Source organism: Amia ocellicauda, unplaced genomic scaffold (genome assembly GCF_036373705.1).
Source record: "Amia ocellicauda isolate fAmiCal2 unplaced genomic scaffold, fAmiCal2.hap1 HAP1_SCAFFOLD_117, whole genome shotgun sequence".
Lineage (NCBI taxonomy): Eukaryota > Metazoa > Chordata > Actinopteri > Amiiformes > Amiidae > Amia > Amia ocellicauda.
The window spans coordinates 211,335-234,261 of NW_027102682.1; the positions used below are offsets into that span (position 1 = coordinate 211,335).

At 39.9% G+C, this 22,927-nt stretch overlaps 2 protein-coding genes across 2 annotated transcripts; both read left to right on the forward strand.

Moving 5' to 3' along the window:
- The first annotated feature begins 3,909 nt into the window (after positions 1-3,909).
- Positions 3,910-8,841, forward strand: LOC136721588 (uncharacterized). Its single transcript, XM_066697407.1, has 3 exons — positions 3,910-4,014; positions 4,375-5,449; positions 6,386-8,841. Exons 1-3 carry the CDS (start codon positions 3,941-3,943, stop codon positions 7,364-7,366), a joined length of 2,130 nt encoding a protein of 709 aa, XP_066553504.1. The 5' UTR covers positions 3,910-3,940; the 3' UTR covers positions 7,367-8,841.
- A 3,679-nt stretch (positions 8,842-12,520) lies between these two features.
- On the forward strand, positions 12,521-22,921 carry LOC136721591 (kelch-like protein 6; the record flags this gene model as incomplete). The annotated part of the gene is made up of 6 exons (XM_066697410.1): positions 12,521-13,350; positions 15,249-15,414; positions 18,761-19,210; positions 20,024-20,261; positions 21,311-21,513; positions 22,832-22,921. Coding segments are annotated over exons 1-6 (1,407 nt in total), but the record flags the coding sequence as incomplete, so codon positions are not given.
- Between the last annotated feature and the right edge of the window lie 6 nt (positions 22,922-22,927).

The window sequence follows — 22,927 nt, forward strand, 5'->3', positions numbered from 1 at the left end:
TTCTCAAAGGTTGCATCCCTAGTCCTAACACAGGGCTGAATCAACACAGCATTGTATAGCAGTGTTAATTTCGTCAACGAAAACTATGACTAAAAGTATTCGTCAACGACCTATTTTCTGTGACGATAACGAGACGAAATACTGGGAAGAAAACGATAACTAAAACAAATGCCTTCTAATTTTAGTTGACTGAAATGTGACGAAATGAAAATTAAACAAGACTAATGGACATGGACTAATGACAGTATTTTGCGAGGCTGCCGGTCACGGAGCCATTTCATGGTCCAATCATAGTCGTGCACGCCTTGTCTCGGCCATCGCATTCGTGTAACGCAGCTAATCGCAGTCTAAAATGAGTTTTCGTCGACTAATATTAACAAAAACTAATTGAAGATGAAATTACTAAAATGTGACTAAAACTGATAAGCATTTTAGTCAATAGCGTAAGACTAAAACTAAATCTAAAATAGCTGCCAAAATTAACACTGTTGTGTAGAAGGACAGAGACAGTTGTGGGGTAGCATTTGGTTTTGCAGACCATTAGTTTGGCAGCAGAAATTAAACCTCTCTGTTTAAACACAGTTTGCATTCTGAACTGCCTAGCCCTAAACTACACTACACTTCAAAATATCTTACGCATACAAGCCCTCAACCAAAGAGTAGCTCGGCCTGGAGTGGATTGGTTTTTGATATTTTTTGTTGAGTTATTTCAGAGCTTATATTATCTGTGTTTCCTAATAAGTGTGTTCGTTGTCTCCTATACTAGCATTACAGTTGTGATTGGTAATGTGCTCTGAAGAGTTTTATGAGACTGAATTATTCTGCTACTTACGATACGTTTTTTTTTTAATGTTTCTGAGAATAAGAACAGGGGAAACTCAAGAAATGGACAGAGAAAACTATTCAGCATCTCCCAGTGCTGGCAGACTGTTTGTAAACTAGACCGTGTCTGGATCGATTTCTAAATTACTATGCCGACTAATGCCCTAGTCTCTGTACACTACTCTGCGCCTTCAGAAAGAAACTACTGCTAAAACAAGATCGGCCTGAGACTATAATACTAATAAATTGAACAATCTTGTGCTCCAAATGCTGCTTTTCCTTCAAAGCTCAATGCCATGTTTGCAGGAAGAATTAAAAGTGCAGTTCCTTTGCTTCCCAGGTAGTCTGGAGACCTAAGTAATCTTCTTTAAAGGAGGAGGCGAGTGAACAGGAGAGGGAAAGCACAGACAGCTTTTTTTTTTTTTAATACAAAGAAAAATGGGAACCATGTGGAGCAGGAAGGGTGATCATTAAAATAAATAAAAAGGTGTAGAAGGCTGGAGGTGAGATAGGATTTCAAAGGCTGGATTACACCAAGGGACAGAGGAAGACAGACAGAGAGAGGGAGGGAGGGAAGTGGACCAACCTTTATTCTGAGAAATAAAAATGCATGGTCTTTACACCTGCAAGATGTAATACATTCAGCTCTATGGGTAATCCAATTCAAAATACAGTCTTGTTCTATATGCATACATTCCCTAAGACTTAGATTCAAACAGAAATTGTTCCTGAATCAGCAGGGACAGGACAAATATTTTTGTATAAATAAAAACACCCCCCCAATTCAAAATCAGAGTTCCTCTGTGGTGGTTTCCTTTATTTTTGACTGCAGGTTGACCCAATTCCATGAAGGGCTGTTCCACCGCCTTCAAAACATGAAACGTTTGCGAATGGACCACAAATAGGTTGTGGTTGACTTTGCTCCCCTCACAGTCCACACTGCAGATTCATCACCTGAATACCAAACTGGAGATGAGAAACATCCCTTTCTGTTAGAGGCAAATACAAGCACATACATGAGCAATTCTGGTTTCCTCTTGGGTGAATGAACTCAATTGGTTTTGATGATCACACCAGTGCATGTCTGGTGTCAGAGTTCACAGGTTAGACTAGTTCTGTCCCGACTCTGATGTTTCCTCAGTCTAACATATTCCCAGTTTAACAAATGTTAGGGTTAGCTGTGCATTTCCAGTTTGCTGTTTTACAGACAAAGGGACAACAAGTCACTTTACCTGAGTCACCTTTGTTGAGTAATATAAGCACTGGGGTGTGTGGAAGCTGCCAAATATCAGCACAGATGAGAATATTGTATTAAGTATAAAGGAGCCATTCAAGTTGCAAATGTCATTGTGTCATTATTTGCAGCATGGCATATTCCGAAAAGAACAATTAATGTACCTTGTTCAAAATGCTTTAAAAAAAAGGCACAGAAATGTATTCTGAGATAGACAGCAGGAAACTACATAGATAAAGTAGGAGTAAATCCTAAAAGGCAGAAGGCTTTATTTTCACTGTAGAACCACCATTTAGAATAATGCCCGTCCAGTCTGAGGCTATACCCAAGTGTCAAGTCTTATTTAAAAATGGGTCCTGAGGGTAGAAGCGAACACAAACCATCTTTCTTTCTCAGATTTCAATGTACTTATTTTGTGATTCCAAATCATTCTTTCACTACCGTTTTAAATGAGTGTCCCACAGCTTTTGCTTAGCCATTATAGTGTATAATGCTAAAGTGTATAGGCGGCTAGCACTGCATATCCAAGAGTTTTGCTTAATTGGTTGCTTGTAAATTGAAACCAATGTTATTCCAGAAGTTAAAAACAACATTACACATGGAAAGAAATTAAACAAAATGCTACAGGTTTGTACAAATCAATTTCATGTGTAATTTGTAATTGATTACGAATTAATAGTCATACTCAAAACCTCAAAACCTTGGTGGTGTATACCAGTGTCAGAAGAGCCTTACTGTAACAATATAAGAGTGAATGACAGAATGGCAGGGAAAATCTCAACAAGAATTTGATTTGTCTAAAACACATCCAGCCACAACCAGAAGTAGACTAGAAACATCAATGCAATAAAATGAAAGAACACACAACTGGCATGACAGTTATCTGGCTGCTCAAAAGCTTAATAATACACTTGGCAGTGATGTGCCAGGGAATTTATATAAATCGATGGACAGTGACAAAATGTGTTTAACCTGTGTACACATACATCCTCCTCTTGTGGCGAATAAGAGAAGCTTCTGAAATATATTGACCCACAGGAAGTCAAAGAATTGATGCTTGGTATTTGCCATTAAGTCCAGCTTCAGTAGTAGGTCAGTGTGGATAATTATCTGCCATTTCCCAATTTAGGCTATGGGGCTACAAAATTGAGTTCAGAAGCAGTGGGGAAGCACTTAAGTAAGAAATCAAATAAATACTGTGCCAATACTACTGGCATATGCAGGTCCTATTATAAATCAACAACAACAAAAAAACTAAAAACACTGGTGTCCCAAAAATGCATTGCACAGCCCTGGGGGACTGTACATGGTTACAGAGGACAAATTTAGATTTAAGAACAAAATATACTATGTCAGAAGACAGTAAAACAGATTTGTGTCTGTACTGAAAATAGTATCCAAGCTGCCACCACATCCTGGATCCTAGTCTACTGCATTTTCTTAAAATCACAAGGGATATTGTCTGTGTTCGCTGAAAGGAAGACTAATCTACATTTGTCGGTTTAGTGTGTCTATTCTTGCTAATGAATTCTGAACTCTTTAGCTCCATCTTGTGGTCATGGCCTAGAGTGTGACAATGAAAGCCACCTAGGCTTAATAGCTACACAATACAGGGTGTACCCATTAGTTAGAGAAGTCATTTGTTACGTTGCATCCTCTCTGATAAGATGCCCACCTGCAATCTTCAACGTCTGTTTCTTCACAAGTACAGAATGTCTCTAGGGTTCTCAGTTGAGTTCATCTAATGTGGTGACTTGATTTTGAAAAGTTAGCTCAGATCTGACCACAATCTCATGTGGGCACCAGAACTGGACTCCTATTTTTTATCATTTTCCTTTCTGTTTCAGGCGCATAAAGGGAGTTCTATGCAGTCATCTGCGTTTCATGTGGATGGCTCTCATGGGCCTAACCGTGCTCTGTGTAACTATTCAGATACTGGGGGTGGCCCGACAATCCAGGTCAGTTGCTGTACTTTTCAGGTACTGCAGACTATCATATGCTTATGTATGCTGGGAGCCTGCATCCAGCAGCCATCGTACAACAAGTACTGTCATATATATCAATGCAATGTTTGTGTCTCCAGGCAATCAAATTCAAGAATAGCGTTCAGTTTAACATTCACACATTGTAATACCTGCCAGGTATATTTTTGGGAAAATCTTATTCAGCAGTGTACCATTTCATCATTCTTTTCAGCATGGGGGGGAAGTATGAACAGAGGGTCCTCTTTTTACCAGAGACAGGCAAACAGATTTAATATATACAGGTAGCTTGTTCTGCATATTTCGAAGGCTAATAAAATGTTTTGTATTTTTCAGAAATGACAAGGTTCTGAAGCAGTTTGCCAACAAGAAGTTTTTGAACATGAGGTTCAAGTTTGAATTCCAAAAGACGATGACAACCACACAGCAGGGGATCGAAGTGCCTCCTGACAAGTTTCCGTTTATAAAACACACCCAGCATCGGAGCAGGGAAACCACTCTGAACGAGGGACAAACCAAAAGAACTGAAAAACTCAGACATGGCAATAACACCACTAAGGAAGCGGAGAGCTTGATGGATTCACCTCCTCCTGTAACGCAAGATGATTCCCGACCTATCATATCGGTGCAGATTTTCAGTCCAACGCAACAGGCCATTCGTCCAATCAAAAAAAGCACGACAGCTATGACCCCGGAGAAGCCAAAAGAACTCAAAAAGGAAACAACTGCAGCTCGTGGTGAAGGCATCGTCAAGACAAGCCTTAGGTCAAGTTTAGGAAGTAATGGCATGAAGTATACAGGACCTCTAAAATCCACTGACCCCAATACCAGTGAGTTACCCTTTCAACCAGGATCATTGGTCAGACCACTTGAGCGGAAAGTGACCCTAAGACAGGTTGTTAGCCATTCAGCCAAGAAAAACAAGACGGTGTCTTCAAGGGTGCCAACAAAAACATTGTCCTCCATATCAGTGCAGGCCTCAGATGACCATTTCCCAGCATCTTTAGTCATAAATCCAAAGAAAGATAAAATGTTGCAAACAAAGGTCCTACACTCACAAGCATCTGTCTTTTCTGCAGCTACTTCTGTTCAACAAAACCTGCTTTCAAAAAACAGTTCCACAATGATAAAATCCACTGCTTTAAAACCAGACAGGGGAGTGGTATCCACTTGCCAGGCAAAGACACACATCGTGTTCCTCAAAACACACAAGACAGCCAGCAGTACCATCCTTAACATTTTGTACCGGTTTGGAGACAGCAGAAACCTCACATTCGCTCTCCCCCTGAGCAGACACAATCAGCTGTTTTACCCGCTGTATTTTGCGGCTCCCTTTGTTGAAGGATTCAGGTCAAAGACCGTGAAGGGATATGACATTATGTGCAACCACATGAGGTTCCTGGCATCGGAGGTGAGCTTTTACCTGGTCTGGTCATTTAAATCAGATGTATGAACAACCTTTAATTGACTGAGGGCTCTTTTCTTGATATGCACAATGGGATAACTATAACTCTACATTGTCTTTAGACTCATTCAGAAGCTCTGTGTTTCTAACCTGATGGCAACTGCTGTTTTTAAAACATACACAAGTGTATTATTTGATGTAAAAACACCTTTTCTCTTTTAAAGTGTAGCCCTAAACTGTGCAGCCATATTTAATAGTCTGAGAACAATTATATACTTAGTCAGAACCTCTACATCAATGTATGCATCAGCTGAAGTAATAAATAATAAAGGCTTCAATTGCCCCAATACACTTTCTAACACATTGTATAGTCAACATTTTAAGAAACTTCTTTTGGATGAATGTATATACCGTATGTGATTAATCTTTCAGTAAGAAAACCTTGGAGAGGAAAGAAGGGGAAAAAAACAGATCTGTCTCATGGTTAATGTTTTTCCAAAGGAGTGTAATTTAAAAAAGGCAGACACCAAATAACATTAACTTACCACAAATTGCAAGTCACAAATGTGTACCCAATTGCGTAGTAGAAATTGACTTCAAATTATAAAAATCTGGCTTGCGGGTATTTCAAAGTTTTGATTTGCTCCAGGTCAAAGGTAATTTTGGAACTTAGGTGAGATCTAAAAGAACAGACTGACTGTAATTTAAACATTTAACGGTTACATTTTACTGCTGACATTCCGAATCTTATCTCATGTTTAGTTTATTTATTTTTTAAAGGTATATCTTCTACTTTCTATAAACAGGAGCAGCTCAACACATGCACCATTAGCACTGTTACCATTATTCTGTTTGAATTCAGCAGACCAAAAAGTATTTTAAAAGCATAACTGTGTTCACAACATAGAAAGCATTAAAAAAAATATGTTCTTCTTTTCACAGGTGAAGAAGGTCATGCCTCAAGATTCCTTCTACTTCTCCATTCTTCGCAACCCAATCACCATGATGGAGTCCATTTTCTCATATTACAAGAGCATTCCTTCATTCAACAAGGTACAAAACCTGGACGAATTCCTTACGAGCCCATGGCAGCACTACAACGCCAGCTTGACCAACAACCATTATGCCAAAAACCTGTTGACGTTCGATTTTGGCTTCAATAACAATGGCAACGATAGCCAGAGATACACTAACATGACCATCGTCATGATAGAGCAGAAATTCCACCTGATCTTGATCTCCGAGTACTTTGATGAGTCCATGATCCTACTGAAGAATGCTCTCTGCTGGACACTGGATGATGTGGTCTCCTTCAAGCTCAACAGCAGGAGCAACAAGACCAGGAAGGAACTGTCCCCTCAGGCCATGGAAAAGATAAAGCAGTGGAACTCCCTGGACTGGAAGATCTACATGCATTTCAACGCCACCTTCTGGAGGAGAATCGACGAGACGATGGGACGGGATGAAATGAAGCAAGAAGTGGCACGCCTTCAGGAGAGGAGGAGGCAGCTGATGAAGACATGTTTGCAGGAAGGAGGGGCTGTGGACCCTTCACAGATCAAAGACACCTCCCTGAAGCCCTTTCAGTACGGTGCCTCAGTCATTCAGGGATACAACCTCAACCCCCACCTGGACCCAGTGACCAGAAAATGGTGTCAGAGCCTCATCACACCTGAGCTGCAGTACACAGTCGTATTATATGACAAACAGTTTCCAGATTTAGCAGCCAAGCTGACTGCCACTGAAAATCGGTCAAGTAGAGACCAGGCCAGGACCAACCACTCAAGGAACTGGGAATCCAAAAAGGCCTTGACTAGTCAGAGACGGAATAATCAGTACGGGCCAAGAAATCATGTCCGTGTTCTTTACCAGAAAGACTTGACCAACTGGACTACACCAAGCAGCTTACAAAATGTGCCTTGAGACACATTGAGATTTTTCACCTTAGGAACTGTGAATTGTCTTCCGTATCAGAGCCAGCAGCAACTTTCAAAATGCAGGACAGTGTCATGGTCTGAGCCTACCACTTACATAGTTAAAATGAAGTTGTACTGTTGCAGCCAGTGATTCCCAAGAAGGGAACGTCAACATATCTGTCAAGCAGCCTTTTCTCCTGTTCAGCATCCCTAGCATCAGATTCAAGGAATAACCGATGTTGGACGCGAGCCAAAGTGCATGAGAAATGCTGCCAGAGATGAAGACTGATGGAGGAGCACTGGAGTGAGAAATTAACAGTTGAAACTGCAGTGGATGGCTCTGCATTGTACAACTGAATACCGTGGGAATAGGTCAGCGGTGTCATGTCACCTGGGAAACAGGACTTCGTAACTCTCAAAGGGTGGCCTATGTATCTCGAACATATGTAATTCTTTCGCCAGTTGGGGGATATGAAATAAAGGAAACCAGTAAAGCATACTTTCTCCAGAGCACATCTGCACCTAGGAAGTAATGAAGGAATGCTATTTCTCAAAGGTTTTATTAGGAATACATTTATAATATAAATAAATTAAAAAAACAGGAAGCAGGACCAAATGTAATTGAAATTCTCTGCTGTTGAAGTGTATTCCCGAGGCACTTTCTGGATAAGAAAGAATATATATATAGTTTAAGTTACAGTATTTTATTTTAGCATTCTAAAATTACCATTTTTGTACTCTTGTAGTATGGAATTCTTATTTTATAAGCAGATGAAGACCAAGCTACAACATCTGCAGCATTTGATCCAGACATCGTCTTCTTTCCAAACTGCAAGTCCACAGCACAAACAGTAGAGTTTAAATATGAAATATGAAACTAAATTAAATTGGTAAAACTGAATTATAAGGGTTACTTACAAATCCTTACCATTCTTGGCCAGCATGACATTTGGCATGACAGACTCGCGTGCAGACGTGGCCTCTGAAAACAGTGTGGGCTCACAGACACCTCAGAAGCCACAGGGGCTGCTCCTGCGTGGAACGCCAAGGAAGCGCTGGCCAGCCGAATCCCAATGCCTTGACCAGTCGCACTCTGCTGGTGAAGCCACAGCATACTTGGCTGTAACTGAGTCCAGATTGAGTTCAGCAGTGTCTGGATTGTATGGTTTTCCATGTAATAACATAAGAACATAAAGTTTACAAACGAGACGAGGACATTCGCCCCATCGTGCTCGTTTGGAGTACATTAATAACTAAGGGATCCAAGGATCCTATCCAGTCTGATTTTAAATGTTCCCAAATGTATGATGTAGAAGGCTTTTACCATTTGAGACACCCAGGATTCCAAGATCAGGACTGTATACTGCAACTCCAAAAAGACCTGTATTCCATTATCATGTTTTTGTTTTAATGTTATTTAAAAATATGTTGATTGTTCACTGTTTTTGCCTAAAGTGTTTATAAATTGTTGGGGGAAACAAATCCTGTGTTCTTGATGTCCAGGAAGTGATCATACACCATGCGTATCTAAAACGATTTTAAATTGTGGTATGATGTGATTTTAGATATGTGACGTGTTTTTCCAACATAAGAGGAATGTACTAACATATGCACATAAGTACTACATATACACAACATTATGTTTACAAGATCACTGCAACAAACGAAATCACAATAAGTCATATTGTGGAATGATGGAAACTTACTTAACCTTTGAACCTAAAGCAAAAAAAATGCTATCGATCATGCAGATATTCTTGACGGTTATTAGTTTCCCAGCTGTGGCATTTGGAGCTCTGAACTGAATCTATAATTTCTCTCATTTCAGTGATCCTTTCAAACACAAATGTATGATTGCTACTGGTTTTACAAATCCTAAAACAAACCCTGCCATGTGCGGTTTGACTGCAAACATTTAGTCAATTTTCACAAAAGAGGCGCACAGAGAAGCTGGAGCAGTTGGAAGGTCAGCTGCACCTTTTTGAATTGTTATAAACATCTCTACAGAGTTCATTCACACAATCTGTTTGGATATAAAGTCTTACAGCTGTCATTCAAACAGCATTGATTTTAATTTATATCAATGTGACAAACAGGCTAATAATAATCTATATTAGATATAATCTATTAATCTATTTCCATTCAGGATGTGGTCTTTGAGGTTCATCAGATCATACATAGCTCAGGGGTTTGTTTCTGTTAATAGTGAATTACTTTTCACTATAGGAATGTAATCAGAAATCAGATTAAGTATATTCATGTGTTAATCCTGTGGTATATTAATTCATGTGGAATCACACCACCTTATTTTAAAGTTTGGCAATAGTTAGAATTAAATTCAGTTACATTTTTATAATCAGTTACACATTTTAGTAATTCACATTTTAGAAACCTGCTATCATTATATGGATTAGTGACCGTTATCAACCGTTATCAATAGGAATAGACTTAAAATAGTTGCAATATCTTTGGTAGAGTATGGCGTCCTCTACAGTCCACATTCGACCACACCACCCACTTATTGCAGAACAAGGGCGAGAGACCCCTTGAAAGTTTGACAAGTATTTTCTCTGTGTCCTTTGAATGAAACGAAACAGGCAGACGTGTTGTACATTTAGAAAAAAACTGTTTGTTCATTTTTAAATTATGTTGACATAAAAACATGAGCACAACAGTCAAGACTGCAATGAAATCACAAATGAATAGATTAGTCAGGCACTAGAACAAAGCTGTGGGTTCTTCATTATTGTGTTGACTGTTGTTTAAGGAAAGCTCCATTGTTTGGGTGCATGAATTTGAGTGTGTGTCCCCCCAAAACAATGAACCCCAAAACCACTGCTGCTGCCCCCTAGAGGAGACTGAGTGCGAGACTAATTAAGTCCTGCTCCAGCTACACACTAACTATGGAGAGTACTGTACTAAGAGGAACAAGATATGCCAAATCACAATGTATTGACAACTTCTGTAACTGAACTACTCATAACTCAATTCATAACCACAAATCGTTTGGTTTTACATATCAAATAGTTATGTTTTTGACATTGACAATGTCATGTATTAATAATGCTCTGGTGTACACTGGTGAAATTGACATCACAGCTAACAAAAAACTAAATTAAAATAAAAACCGGTGTACAGATTGTCGGTTGAAAGGTTTTATTACATACTAAAAAATATCTGAGAACATATTGAAAGCTCTACATGAATTATTACTGCTGGAATTGCAATTCCATATTATATTAATAATACGACGTTATAATAGAATTGCGCTGTAGCCTATAGCCGACATCGTCTGTTAGTATATGCCACTAGTATACAGGCCAGCGGGCGGGGCTGCAGCTCTGTACACCCGCCTGCGCATCACAGCCGTTATTCTCTTTAAAACAATTCAGACCAAAGTATTACATGTTCAGTATAGATCATGCTTTGGGGTGTCGTTTGGGAAATGCAATTTAGCTTTAGCTATATTTTTTTGTGCCATAAATACATATTGAGTTTAAATTAGTATATGTAATTATCAATTATGCTACTAAAATAAATGTATAATTATATCGTGTTATATGGCATTCGCATTGGAACTCGATTAGCCTTGCAAAGCGCCGCAGCAGCAGCGTCAGCCCAGCGCTCAAGTGTGCTAGGAGTCGAGGCCCGGCCTTCACTCACTTCACTAACAGCACAGTAACCCTCAGTGCGGGACTACAGCCGGATCAACTCAGCTCAGCTCTTTTCTCTGTGCACTGGCACTAACTTTAATCTGCAGCCGGGCATGATCCGAGGTAGCGCTGCCCTAGCGAGGCCGCAGCTTACAGAGCTCCGCACTGACTGCCAGTTCGCAGCCATTGACCCCTCGACTCCAGGGAGTACAAACAGTAGACATCAGCCCCCAACAAGAAAAAGGAGAAAACAAACACAACACCGCCTCACCTGTCTGAACAAGTGGGAGAGAAACTCTTGCAAAGACTTCAGATCCCGCACAGCCCTCCCCTCCCCTCCCCTCACGCCTCCGAATCGACAAAGCTTATGGATCCGGTAGGTGACGCGCAGGCGCAGTCTCCAGCTGCTAATTACATAATAGGTTCCGCCTGGTACACTCACAAAAATAAATGACTTATTATTTTTATTTTACTTATAACAATTAAACATTTACTTGCATATTACTGCAAATTTACTTGGATGCACTTGTTATATTGGGATTACTTAAACCAAGTAACTGGTACTTGAATGTTTTTATCAGCTATTAATTAAAATGACTTGTAGGGTGAATTGTTTTGTTTTTAAAGTAACTTATATTAAACAATAACAAGTATATTTGTTTACTGAACATAAGTAATAGATTTACTTATATTTTACATTACTAGCAATTGCTACCAAATATTGTACATTACTAAGAATTTGTACATTCGTTTTTTGTGTGCTAGTTTTGAGTAAGTTTATTTATTAATGATTAGTATTATAGCATTGTGATAGCATTGTACTTGTTCCTTGCAGAAATTCCTATTAAAACGTTTTTGTAACAAGCAGTGACAGACTTTGAAAGAGCGCACAAAAAACTTTGTAACTAAAATAAAACATGTACGACAAATTTAAATTGAGGAATTTGAATTACACAACCTAGCTGTAAAGCAAGTACTTGGTCTTTGAGATTGTTAGCGAAAGCAATGCCAAACATACTACACGTTGTGATGTGTATCGTCTAGATGCGTGTGCAGTAGGCCGATGTGCGTCTTTCGATACTCAGTGTCATTGTGATTCCTTTGTTTTCTTTCCCCAATGAAGATGATCTCACAGCAGTCCCAGAGCTGACTCTGTGCATCCCAAAATGACCTTAATTAGCTCTACAGAGTTTGGAGATTCACAGAGAGTTTTAAATAATCTGCTGTTAAATACCTCTTCAATTACTCACCTTGTACAATTCAGATCTGTTCTACACATGTGGGATGAGAAGACGGCTAACTCAGACTTTTGGTTTCCCCATCTTCTCGGGGGCATCCAACAGTCTGTCAGGTGTAACTGAGTTCACAAATCTCCTACTTAACTGCACTCCCTAGCAGTGCAGTTGCATTGTATTTAACATGTCCATATATTGAGGTCTAGTTATCCATTCGTGTTGCTACACTTTTTTCTTTTTTGTGTCATACATACTTCCTCCTTCCCTATTGCTTCACTTGCTGCCTGCTTGAAGACTAGTTGAAAAGGAACTGGGAGACATAGAGGTAAGGTTTGATGAATAGACAGTGCTCCGAAGCTCAGCATATTGTTTTGATTATTATTAGTAGTATAATTACAAAAAAGAAAGCTTCTTGATACTGAAGCACAGAGAAAAAATAATCTAAACCTTGCGTCTTCATAACGGACGCCGAAGTGAGGAGTACGGCATGGGAATTATTTTTCAAAAGGCCGTTACTTTCACATTGGAAGTTCTCAAAGATGTAGCCCAGCGACTCCTTTAACTGTCGACATGGCGTTGAGAAAGTGCAGTTTCCTGTTTTGCACCTGCTGGCTACAGATAAGCGAAGCACGCAGTCTTTAACAGGAAATCCACCCTTCAGCTGTAGTGTGGCCCAGCAGGAAAGCAGAGAACGTAACACACACACACACACACACACACACACACACACATGCTTACCACACACGAACATACAAAACAGCCAAAGTCCGATACACTGCAGCCGCTGTTGCGATACGAGGATGAGCTGCCGGTTCTGGAGAAAGCGGGTTCTGTGTGAGTGAGATGGGCGACTCGGTGGAAAGGAACACGGACGAACCCCTGGGGTCCCTGGAGAGTGACCAGCTCAGGGAGGCCATGGGGGTCCTGGAGTGCTCCTGTGAGGGCAGGGTGAAGTTCGATGACTCTGGGCTGTCCTTGCAGCTCCAAAGGGGCCTGGACTCGCTCCGCCTCGAGAACTCCCTGACTGATGTGACCCTGCACGTAGCAGACACCGAGTTCCCCTGCCACAGGGTCGTCCTAGCAGCGGCCAGCAACTACTTCAGGTAAGAGCAGTTCCAGGGCTGCCATTATAATGTTCATTTCTGGATTCCTTGTAAGAATGACCAGGGCCACACATTGAGGGGGTCTGCCCTCACTATGTGCGATATTATTGCTGTTATTTACATTTTTGGTTCTAAAGATAAACACATTGTGAAAACCAGGTGTTTTACAGCATTTGTATGTCAGTCACAAGTTTTTCGAACACCCCCAATACAGAATATCTCCACTAGGCTGCATCTAAAATATCTACAATAAATAACACTTTGTCAGGCATGGTTGATTAAGAAAGGAAAACATTTAGGATTAGACAACGGAGAGAAGCTGGGACCATGAAACGCTATATCTTTACTTAAGATTAGGGTTAAGTGAAGATAGGTGACAGCAATGATAGCTTTAATCTTGTCTGGAACATTGACTCATTGACGCACCCTATTTTTATAATTTGCTTAGTTTTTCACAAAGTTAAAAAAATAATTGTGAAGTACTTCCCCATCAAACTATATTTTCTCTGTAGTAAGAGGACTAATGGGCATACTGTTATTACACTAAAACAATATCAATTAGTGTGGAATCAGTTGATTTTGTGAAGCACAATTTACACATTTCAAGTTAACCTGTTGCAGGTAGATTGTAGGACGCTGGTGGAGATCTAATCCAAATCAGTTTGAAGTGCGGAATGGTTTGATTAGTCCAATCCATCTTATTGAGTGCTTAAGTAAATGTTTGTATACATATTTTCTTATGAATGTGAAAAGCATTACTTATCTTGTGACCCTGTAAATCATGACAGGATCTCAGGTTGCTCACCAGGACATGGCCCTTGAGAATCTAACAGTTTAAAAAGTATTACCACATTTGTTTTGCATTTTATGGTAATACTAGACCATACATTTGGAGTAGCTGTTTGCAGTAATTGTAGCCTAGAGCCACTGCACTGACATATATATCTCCTAGGCATGCTTTTACATTGACAAGCAAACTGATTTTATGTTCACGTGGGCATTGTACTATATAAATGTACTTATCACACATTTCCATATATTTTCAGTATGTTCACATAAAAAATAAGAATATTACTGCTTTTATCTTGCAACTGTAGCTAAAATGACCTATTTACCATATAATACACTTGTCTGGTATAATTAGGTTTCTGCACAATGCCTGTTTAGAGAAGTAATATGTAAAGAAAGTCGATAAATTACAATTGAGCAGTAAGACACTGGATTTTAGACACACACAAAACAGTCAATTTGACTACTTGCCCCACAGAACATGCCTTCATTACCATTAGTCAAAGTTCATTCACTTTGTATTTGATATACTGCTCATATAAAACAATTTGCCACATAGCACTTTCACAGATTGAAGACAAAACAAAGACACTTACAGTAAAGTCACTATGAGCAGAAAAGTCAATTTAACTAGAAACACAAATCTCCGGGCACTAAAGGCACAGCGCTTTGCTTCCCCTCCGAGTCATTTGTTTATGGTGAAAGCAGACACGGGGAAGGAGTGAGTTTTTCCTGGGATGAGAGTGGATCTGTAGGGACAGGTTTGGTCGAAGTCTGAGGACTCAGATCTCACGGTTCTGCATCCTGGTCCAGCTAAAGCGGGGACCGGTCAGCAGTCTGGACAGCTAGCAGGAGCTGTTCCTTCTAAATCATTGGGGCTAGGGCAGTCTTTTAGTATTGTTCACACCTGTTTGTGCCCTTTAAGGACAACCGTCACAGTTTCTAAAATGATTTATTTATATTTCTGCATGTGTGGGTAACTATTTCACAGCAATTATTATTATTACAATAAGTAGTAGAAGTACTAATAAGGTGTTAATGATAACGCCCCACTGAATGTAATTATTAACTGAAACAAATAATTTGAGATTTTTCTCCTGGTTTTCTAGGGCCATGTTCTGTAATGATCTGAAAGAGAAATATGAAGAGAGAATCCACATTAAAGGCGTGGAAGCAGAGACAATGAAGATCCTCCTGGATTACACCTACACCAGCAAGGTGCTCATTACGAAGCAAAATGTGCAGAAAATACTGGAAGCTGCCAGTCTATTCCAGGTGAGGATTAAGCTACAGATTAATAAACATGGAGGGAGGGGTGGTTAGGCATGAGTGTCTCTGAATCTAAGATCATTAGACATAGCCCAGGCTAGATCACAAACTAATTTACAAACACACAAAAACAAAACATTACATGTGAGGAATATAATTGTGTTTCGTTCAGCTTACTCTCTCAAGAAGTATAACATTTCCAAGAATAAATTACAATTTAAAAAACAGTTAAATTTATATATATTTAACTTCATGGCCTAAGAGGCAAACACAACACATTCTTGCTGTACTTTGCTTGGAGTCAAAAAACTCTAATGGCACAATATCGAGATACTTCTGAAATTGGTTTTGTGTCTAGCAGTATCCAATTTTCCACATCAGAGAGTTGGTACTCCCCTACAAGCAATATTTCAGACAATATTACAGCTCAAGTCTTCCAGGACTTCTTGGAGTCTTCCTAAAATGAATATCTTACCTCCTGACTGAAAACCTCCGGATACAAGTTTATGGTCCCTTATTTACATCCAATGGTGTAAATATAAAAGCTATAATTTGTAAAACAATGTACACATTGTTGGAGTTAGTTGATCAGTCACTCAGTGACAGTGGCAATGATTTTGAGGTAACACTTTACAAAAAGTTACAGTGTATTTACATAGTAGGTACTAAGCACAATGTAATTATGCATTATTACAATGTACTTAATGTGTAAAAATGATTAACAGTAATTGTCTGATAAGGAAGCCCATCAGGAGGCTACCTTAGGAGCATGGCGGACTTTTTACATATTGAGTACATTGTAGTAATGCATAGTTACACTGTACTTATGAATAACTACATACACCGATCAGCCATAACATTATGAGCACTGACAGGTGAAGTGACTAACACTGATAATCTCGTTATCATGGCACCTGTCAGTGGGTGGGATATATTAGGCAGCAAGTGAACATTTTGTCCTCAAAGTTGATGTGTTAGAAGCAGGAATAATGGGCAAGCGTAAGGATCTGAGCGACTTTGACAAGGGCCAAATTGTGATGGCTAGACGACTGGGTCAGAGCATCTCCAAAACTGCAGCCCTTGTGGGGTGTTCCCAGTCTGCAGTGGTCAGTACCTATCAAAAGTGGTCCAAGGAAGGAAAAGCAGTGAACCGGCAACAGGGTCATGGGCGGCCAAGGCTCATTGATGCACGTGGGGAGTGAAGGCTGGCCCGAGCTCAAATTGCTGAAAAAGTAAATGCTGGTTCTGATAGAAAGGTGTCAGAACACACAGTGCATCACAGTTTGTTGCGTATGGGGCTGCGTAGCCGCAGACCAGTCAGGGTGCCCATGCTGACCCCTGTCCACTGCCGAAAGCGCCTACAATGGGCACGTGAGCATCAGAACTGGACCACGGAGCAATGGAAGAAGGTGGCCTGGTCTGATGAATCACCAGTTCAAGGTGTTGACTTGGCCTCTAAATTCCCTCTTTCAATGTTAATTACAATTCTGTGCAATAGTCAAAAAATACATGTTTAATGGACAGGTGACTGAATTCAATATAGAAATGCATGCAAGATGAAAAGCTAAACAAATATACAATTCATGTTAAATTAAACCAAGGGATTCCACACGTATTATACACGTAAGAAACGGTCCATGAGTGTAAGATGCATAGTGTGCAGCTCCGATCTGTCAATCGCCTCCAGTGGAATTAATGACTGTAGGAGATGCATGGACGTAAGTATATAGTCATGTTTATTACATGTACCATATGAACAGTTTCAAAAAGTTTAACTCGGTTACTGTATATCATAAGTCAGTATACAAAAACAATGTTAACATCTTCCTGCTATGTACATGTATGTATTTGTGTACATGTATGTGTAAGGGTGACAGTGAAGCAGTGGAGCAGTGGTTAGTGGTGCTGCCCCACAGTTTCTGGGCCACGGGTCAGATTCCTTGCCTGTCTGTCTGTGGAGTTAGCTCTTCCCTTGGACGCACAAGTTGTCAACAGATGCTCCGATCCCTAATGATTTTGGCGTAAGATTATTAAGGCTAATACATTGCTAAATGTCTCTATACATCAGACACTACAGGCCTTTGTGAAGGCGTATGAAAACACTTGTAGCCAGGAGCTGGTGAAAAGCAGAAAGAGGTTTTGACTATATCACAGCTTTGGCTTCTAACTGAACTGTGGTAATGTAGGTGTTTCTGCATAAAACCAGCCCCTTCCGCAGTGTTCACACAAATAAATTAGCGACAGGTTTCACTTTTACAGTAGTCAGTTTTCTCACTCTTACTGTAAATATGTCAAAGATTTCCCACACAATCAAAACGAAACTTTTTTTGTGAATTAAAGGCTTAAATAAAGGTTTAAAACAGAAAAATATCTTTAAGACGCATCTTTACGATTTCTAATGATTTTCATCTGGGAGTAAAGTGCACCTTGCAAAAATCAGTAAACTCACTAATTTCACTCATTTTTTTTATACTGAATATTAGCTTCCTAGATACACTCAAGTTATTGTAATAATGTTAGGATTTAGTTTATGTTGTTAGTAGTTGGTTCCAGTTTCCTATCATTTCATAACCAAAGTTTGTAGAAATAAAACACATGCCCCCAGGCCTTGTAATATGGAGCAAATCATGGTTCAATATCACTTGTTAATAGAAACTTGTCATTCAGTAGTATTTGTGTCAACAAGCCACCTTTAGATTTCAACGTGTTTATTTCACTTAAAAAAAAAACTAAAAAAAAAAAAAACTATAACAGAGGTGTGCAAAATCATTTGAACCTTTTATTTATACCAACCAGCTGAAAACCTTTAGGGAAGTGAAAACCAATCTGACTGCTGTTTTCATTTTTGTTTCCATTTCTATGTGTCTATTTAAGCAGCCCCAGGGGGCAAAAAGGTGCTTGTTTATTCCTGTGGTGAGTCACAAGAGATACATTGAAAGTCGCAGAGATAAATTTAGAGGTTGGTGTGTTACTGGAACGCTGTACTTGTCAAGCAGGGCAACCTGACATCTTGATTATACTAGTCTTAGATCGGAGATAAGCATGAGTTAGCAAGCTTGGCTGTTTGCAGTATTTCCAAGAGCCATTGCTAAACAGTTAGCATATTCTTTTTTTTTAATGGATAACTATTGCAGTTTGGAAAACGATTGATCTATATGTCCTCATTTTGGGGGGATAAAGTACCTGTGATTGTTCTGTTCAATTCCCTCACATTCCCATCAACATCAACATCAGCATCATATTTCAAATTAACAAAATTATCCAAGACTGTTTGTGGTCACCAGAAACAAGCGTCCTTTCAAACCTCCTTCACTATTATATTAAAGCCCAGCTTCCTTTCTTCTCGCCACAGTTCCTGCGGATGGTGGATGCCTGCGCAAACTTCCTCACCGAGGCTCTCCTCCCGGACAATTGCGTGGGCGTCCTGCGCCTCGCCGACACGCACTCCTTGGGCGTGCTGAAGACCCGGGTCCAGAACTACATCATCCAGAAGTTCCCCCAGGTGGTGGCCTATGAGGAGTTCCTGGAGCTGCCCGAGGACGTCTTCTGTAGCATCCTGCAGAGGGACGACCTGTGCGTGACGGAGGAGGAGCAGGTGTTTGAGACGGTGATGAACTGGGTACGGGCGCAGGAGGCCGAGCGGCTGCCCCTGCTGCCTGACATCCTCAGACACGTGCGCCTGCCCCTGGTGGACCCCTGGTACTTCGTAGAGCGAGTAGAAGGAGATGAGTTGATCCGCAAATGCCCCGAGGCTTTCCCTCTTCTGCAGGAAGCACGGATGTATCACCTTTCTGGAAATGAGGTGGGCTAATTTCTTCCAGGAAAGGAGACTTTGATCTCATTAGGTAAATGTATCCATAAAGTTACAAGTATGGATACAAAACAATGTATGTAAACAGATAGTTTCAAAGCATGTTTTACCACCTTGTTATAAAAGCCAAAGACATTGTTTATTTAATTAATTTACTTCCCCAAAACTGGTTTCCCAAACCTCTGTGTGTAGTGGTGGACCAGTGTTCTGATTTGGTCTAACCCCTTGGTGACCGGACATTTGGAAGTCTTAGAGTTTAGTTATATTATTACAGTGGCCCTCCACTTAATTCGTACTCTTCGTTTTGTAACAAAAATATGATTTACAAGAAGTGTGAAATCTTTTTTCCCCAATAAATCTATTACATTTTGAAACTGACACGACTGCACAGAGCAACATCTTTGAGCATTTTGAACAAACGAATGATAATTGCTCGCTTGCACTCCTTCTGTTAAATAATCTTTTTGTCATCATTCCGTTGCAGTGAGAGAATGACTATTTTAAAGGTGAGCTATCCACTCTGATGCACTGAATGGCCAGTTCTCTTTGTGGAGTCGTCTCACTGGTCTTAATCATAGGATACTGAGTAGTAACTTTTCTTCTTTCCAAATACTGCAACTACAGTAATGTGTGTCATATGAGAGTGCGGTCAGCGTGTCTGAGGCCCTAGTCAGATTCATTTAGCACTGCAAGTTACGAAGATGCCGCAGACAATCCAGTACAATTTACAGCTTTGTTAAATGACTATTTGATTCTTTGCACGCACTGCTCATTTGAGGAACTCACTCTGTGTGGCGATTCCAGGTCATTTCCGAGCGCACAAAGCCAAGGGTGCAGGAGTTTCAGTCGGAGGTGTTCATGATCATCGGCGGCTGCACAAAGGATGAGAAATTTGTGTCCGAGGTGACTTGCCTCGACCCCTTGCGCCGAAGTCGGCTGGAGGTGGCCAAGCTCCCCATCACGGAGATGGAGGCCGAATCAGAGAACAAGAAGTGGGTGGAGTTTGCCTGCATCACCTTCAGGAATGAAGTGTACATATCAGGTAAGTGCGCCCCAAAATTAAACCACCAGCGCCCCACAGTCACAGTAATTGTGTTCATAGAATCAACTCTCAATCTAAAAATGAAAGATTGTGGTCAATTATTTCCCACAATCAGTTTTAAAAGTTATATTATGTAACAGAGACAGTCAAATATATTTAATGTGGATTCATTTTTTATATACATTCTTCTCTTGGTATATAGCTGTGCAGACATACACAAATATACACCAAATCACACATTTTTATAATTGGTTTTGACTTACAGAAAATACAACCTCATCTTTTTTTCATGTAAATGTGAGTTTAAATATGAGGATGTGGTTTGGCAGGACTTTTCTTTCTCTGTTTTCTTTTTATTTAGTGTGTGAATTGAAACCCTTTGTTCCTGACTGTAGCTTCCTGTGAGAAAACACTATATCTTATCTGTGAAATGAGTGTCTGAAGAGTTGCTACAATAAAATACAAAAAATGGGGTGGGGGAATTAACATATGTATAAAACTACATCAGTTGCCATATGAGCCTAATATAATTACAATTATAGTAACAACAAAATATCTTTAAGAGGATGTAGCTGTCTTTTATGCAGAGTATTTTACAGCATCTCAAACATGAGATGAAATAGGTTTCATTTTGTATTTCATACTGAGAAATGAGTATAGGGGAATCGAATTCAAATAATTTGCTCAGACTAATCCACAGTATGACAGAGACAGAGAGCAATCTGAAACTGGGAACTCTCTCTTATATCGCCAATTTCATTAAGCAATGAATTGATGATCTTCCTCTTCATTTCTTGGTGTATTCCATGGTTTCACTCAACGCACTCTGTAATTGTTATCCACTTTTATTAAAATCCATAAGAGAGTTAGGATGCAGATTCATATCTGACATTTCTTCTGTGAAGCCCTGTTTTGTGGTTTGGGACAGAGTTGTCTATTCAGCTGCCGCATGGCGGGGATTTCTGTGTTTGAATTAAGCTGTTGTTTTCGGTGTAGGTTCCTTCTTTCACTCTTTAGTTCCTTTGTGACTGAATGTGTCATTGGTGCAGGTGGGAAAGAGACGCAGCATGAAGCATGGAAGTACAATGCCTCCCTCAACAAGTGGATCCAAATCGAGTATCTCAACACCAGCCGTTGGCGGCACAAGATGGCAGTCCTTGGAGGGAAAGTGTATGTCATCGGTGGCTTTGACGGCGTTCAGAGACTGAACAGTGTGGAAACATATGATCCCTTTCACAACTGCTGGACGGAGGTGACGCTTTCTCTGTTAACTAATTGTGAAGGATGTCCCCAAACATTCAACTTAAAATAGCCTACATCACTCAAACACACCCAAACAAGCACCTGTTTTAAACTTCTTTTTCTTAAAGTGGTGGTCTTCACTTCTTTACAAAAAAGCCTACATGATGTTGCAAAAATGGTGACACAAAAGGTATCACTTACACAAAACATCGCAATGACAACAAAGGCGGACTTGAACAGTTCCAGCAGCAAGGCAGGGATGAGAATTCCTCCGTCACATCATATAGTTTAACACTTACTCATCTCAGGCGACCTCAGCCAAACTGGTGGATGTTGCTTTACAAACAAAGATGTGAAAAAGTCATGGAAAAGCAGCAGCATCAATGCAGTGATTCGACTCTACTGGTTCTGTGAAAGCACTGATTTGTGTGCTGCAGTCTGCAGGACAAACACATTCCTGGTTTATTTTCAAAAGGAAGGAGAGTGATTGATTCTCCTACATTGAGACCCCCACCATGTAAAGCAGGGGTGCCCAACCCTGGTCCTGGAGGACCTCCCACCCTGCTGGTTTTTGTTCCAACTGAATTCTCAATTACTTAATTGAACCCTTAATTGAACTAATCATTTCCTAAATCAGAGCCTTTTAATTATTTTAAACAGTAGGGGTTTAATATTAAGTACAGGATTGTATAAATAACTTATTAATGAATCAACTTTTTTATTACACAATTTTAAAAGTGAAATCTGAGCAGATTATTACTTCAATGAAAGTTATTAAGAGTCCAGAACCAGAGTTGAGAACCACTTATTTAAATTCCTGAAAATAAATATCTTATCATTCTATTAATAACCATTATATATAGTTAAATATTGAGAAACTCAGTGACCTACAGTGGCTCCCAGTGGTTTTCTTCAGGAAAGCAAGATTATAACACCAAGCACAGAGAAGACCTCAACAAAACACAAACGAGTGTATAATAATACGACTACTACTACTAATCATTTCTCTCTATATATAAAAGATATCCAAAATTATCTAAAATCATGTTGAAAATATCGATTCCATCACTAACCCAGTGCTTCATCCTCTGTCTGGATCCAAAACAATAGTTTTTACATTATTTTTTTTACATTCACCCATAGAGAACCAGGATTGTGCAAGAAGACACTGTCTCTTTAAACAGGATGTGCAATTGATTAGTAATTAACTCATGAAAAATCTCTAAAACTATTATTGTAAAGCCTTTCATGAGTACATCATGAGTACATCGTGCCCCCCAGTCTGTGTCACTCTCAGTGCTGATCCTGGTGTTTGTATTTCCTCTCAGGCGGCCCCGCTGATGTTGAACGTGAGCTCCTTCTCAGCCGCGAGTTACAAGAAGCAGCTGTACGTGATTGGAGGAGGACCCAATGGCAAACTGGCC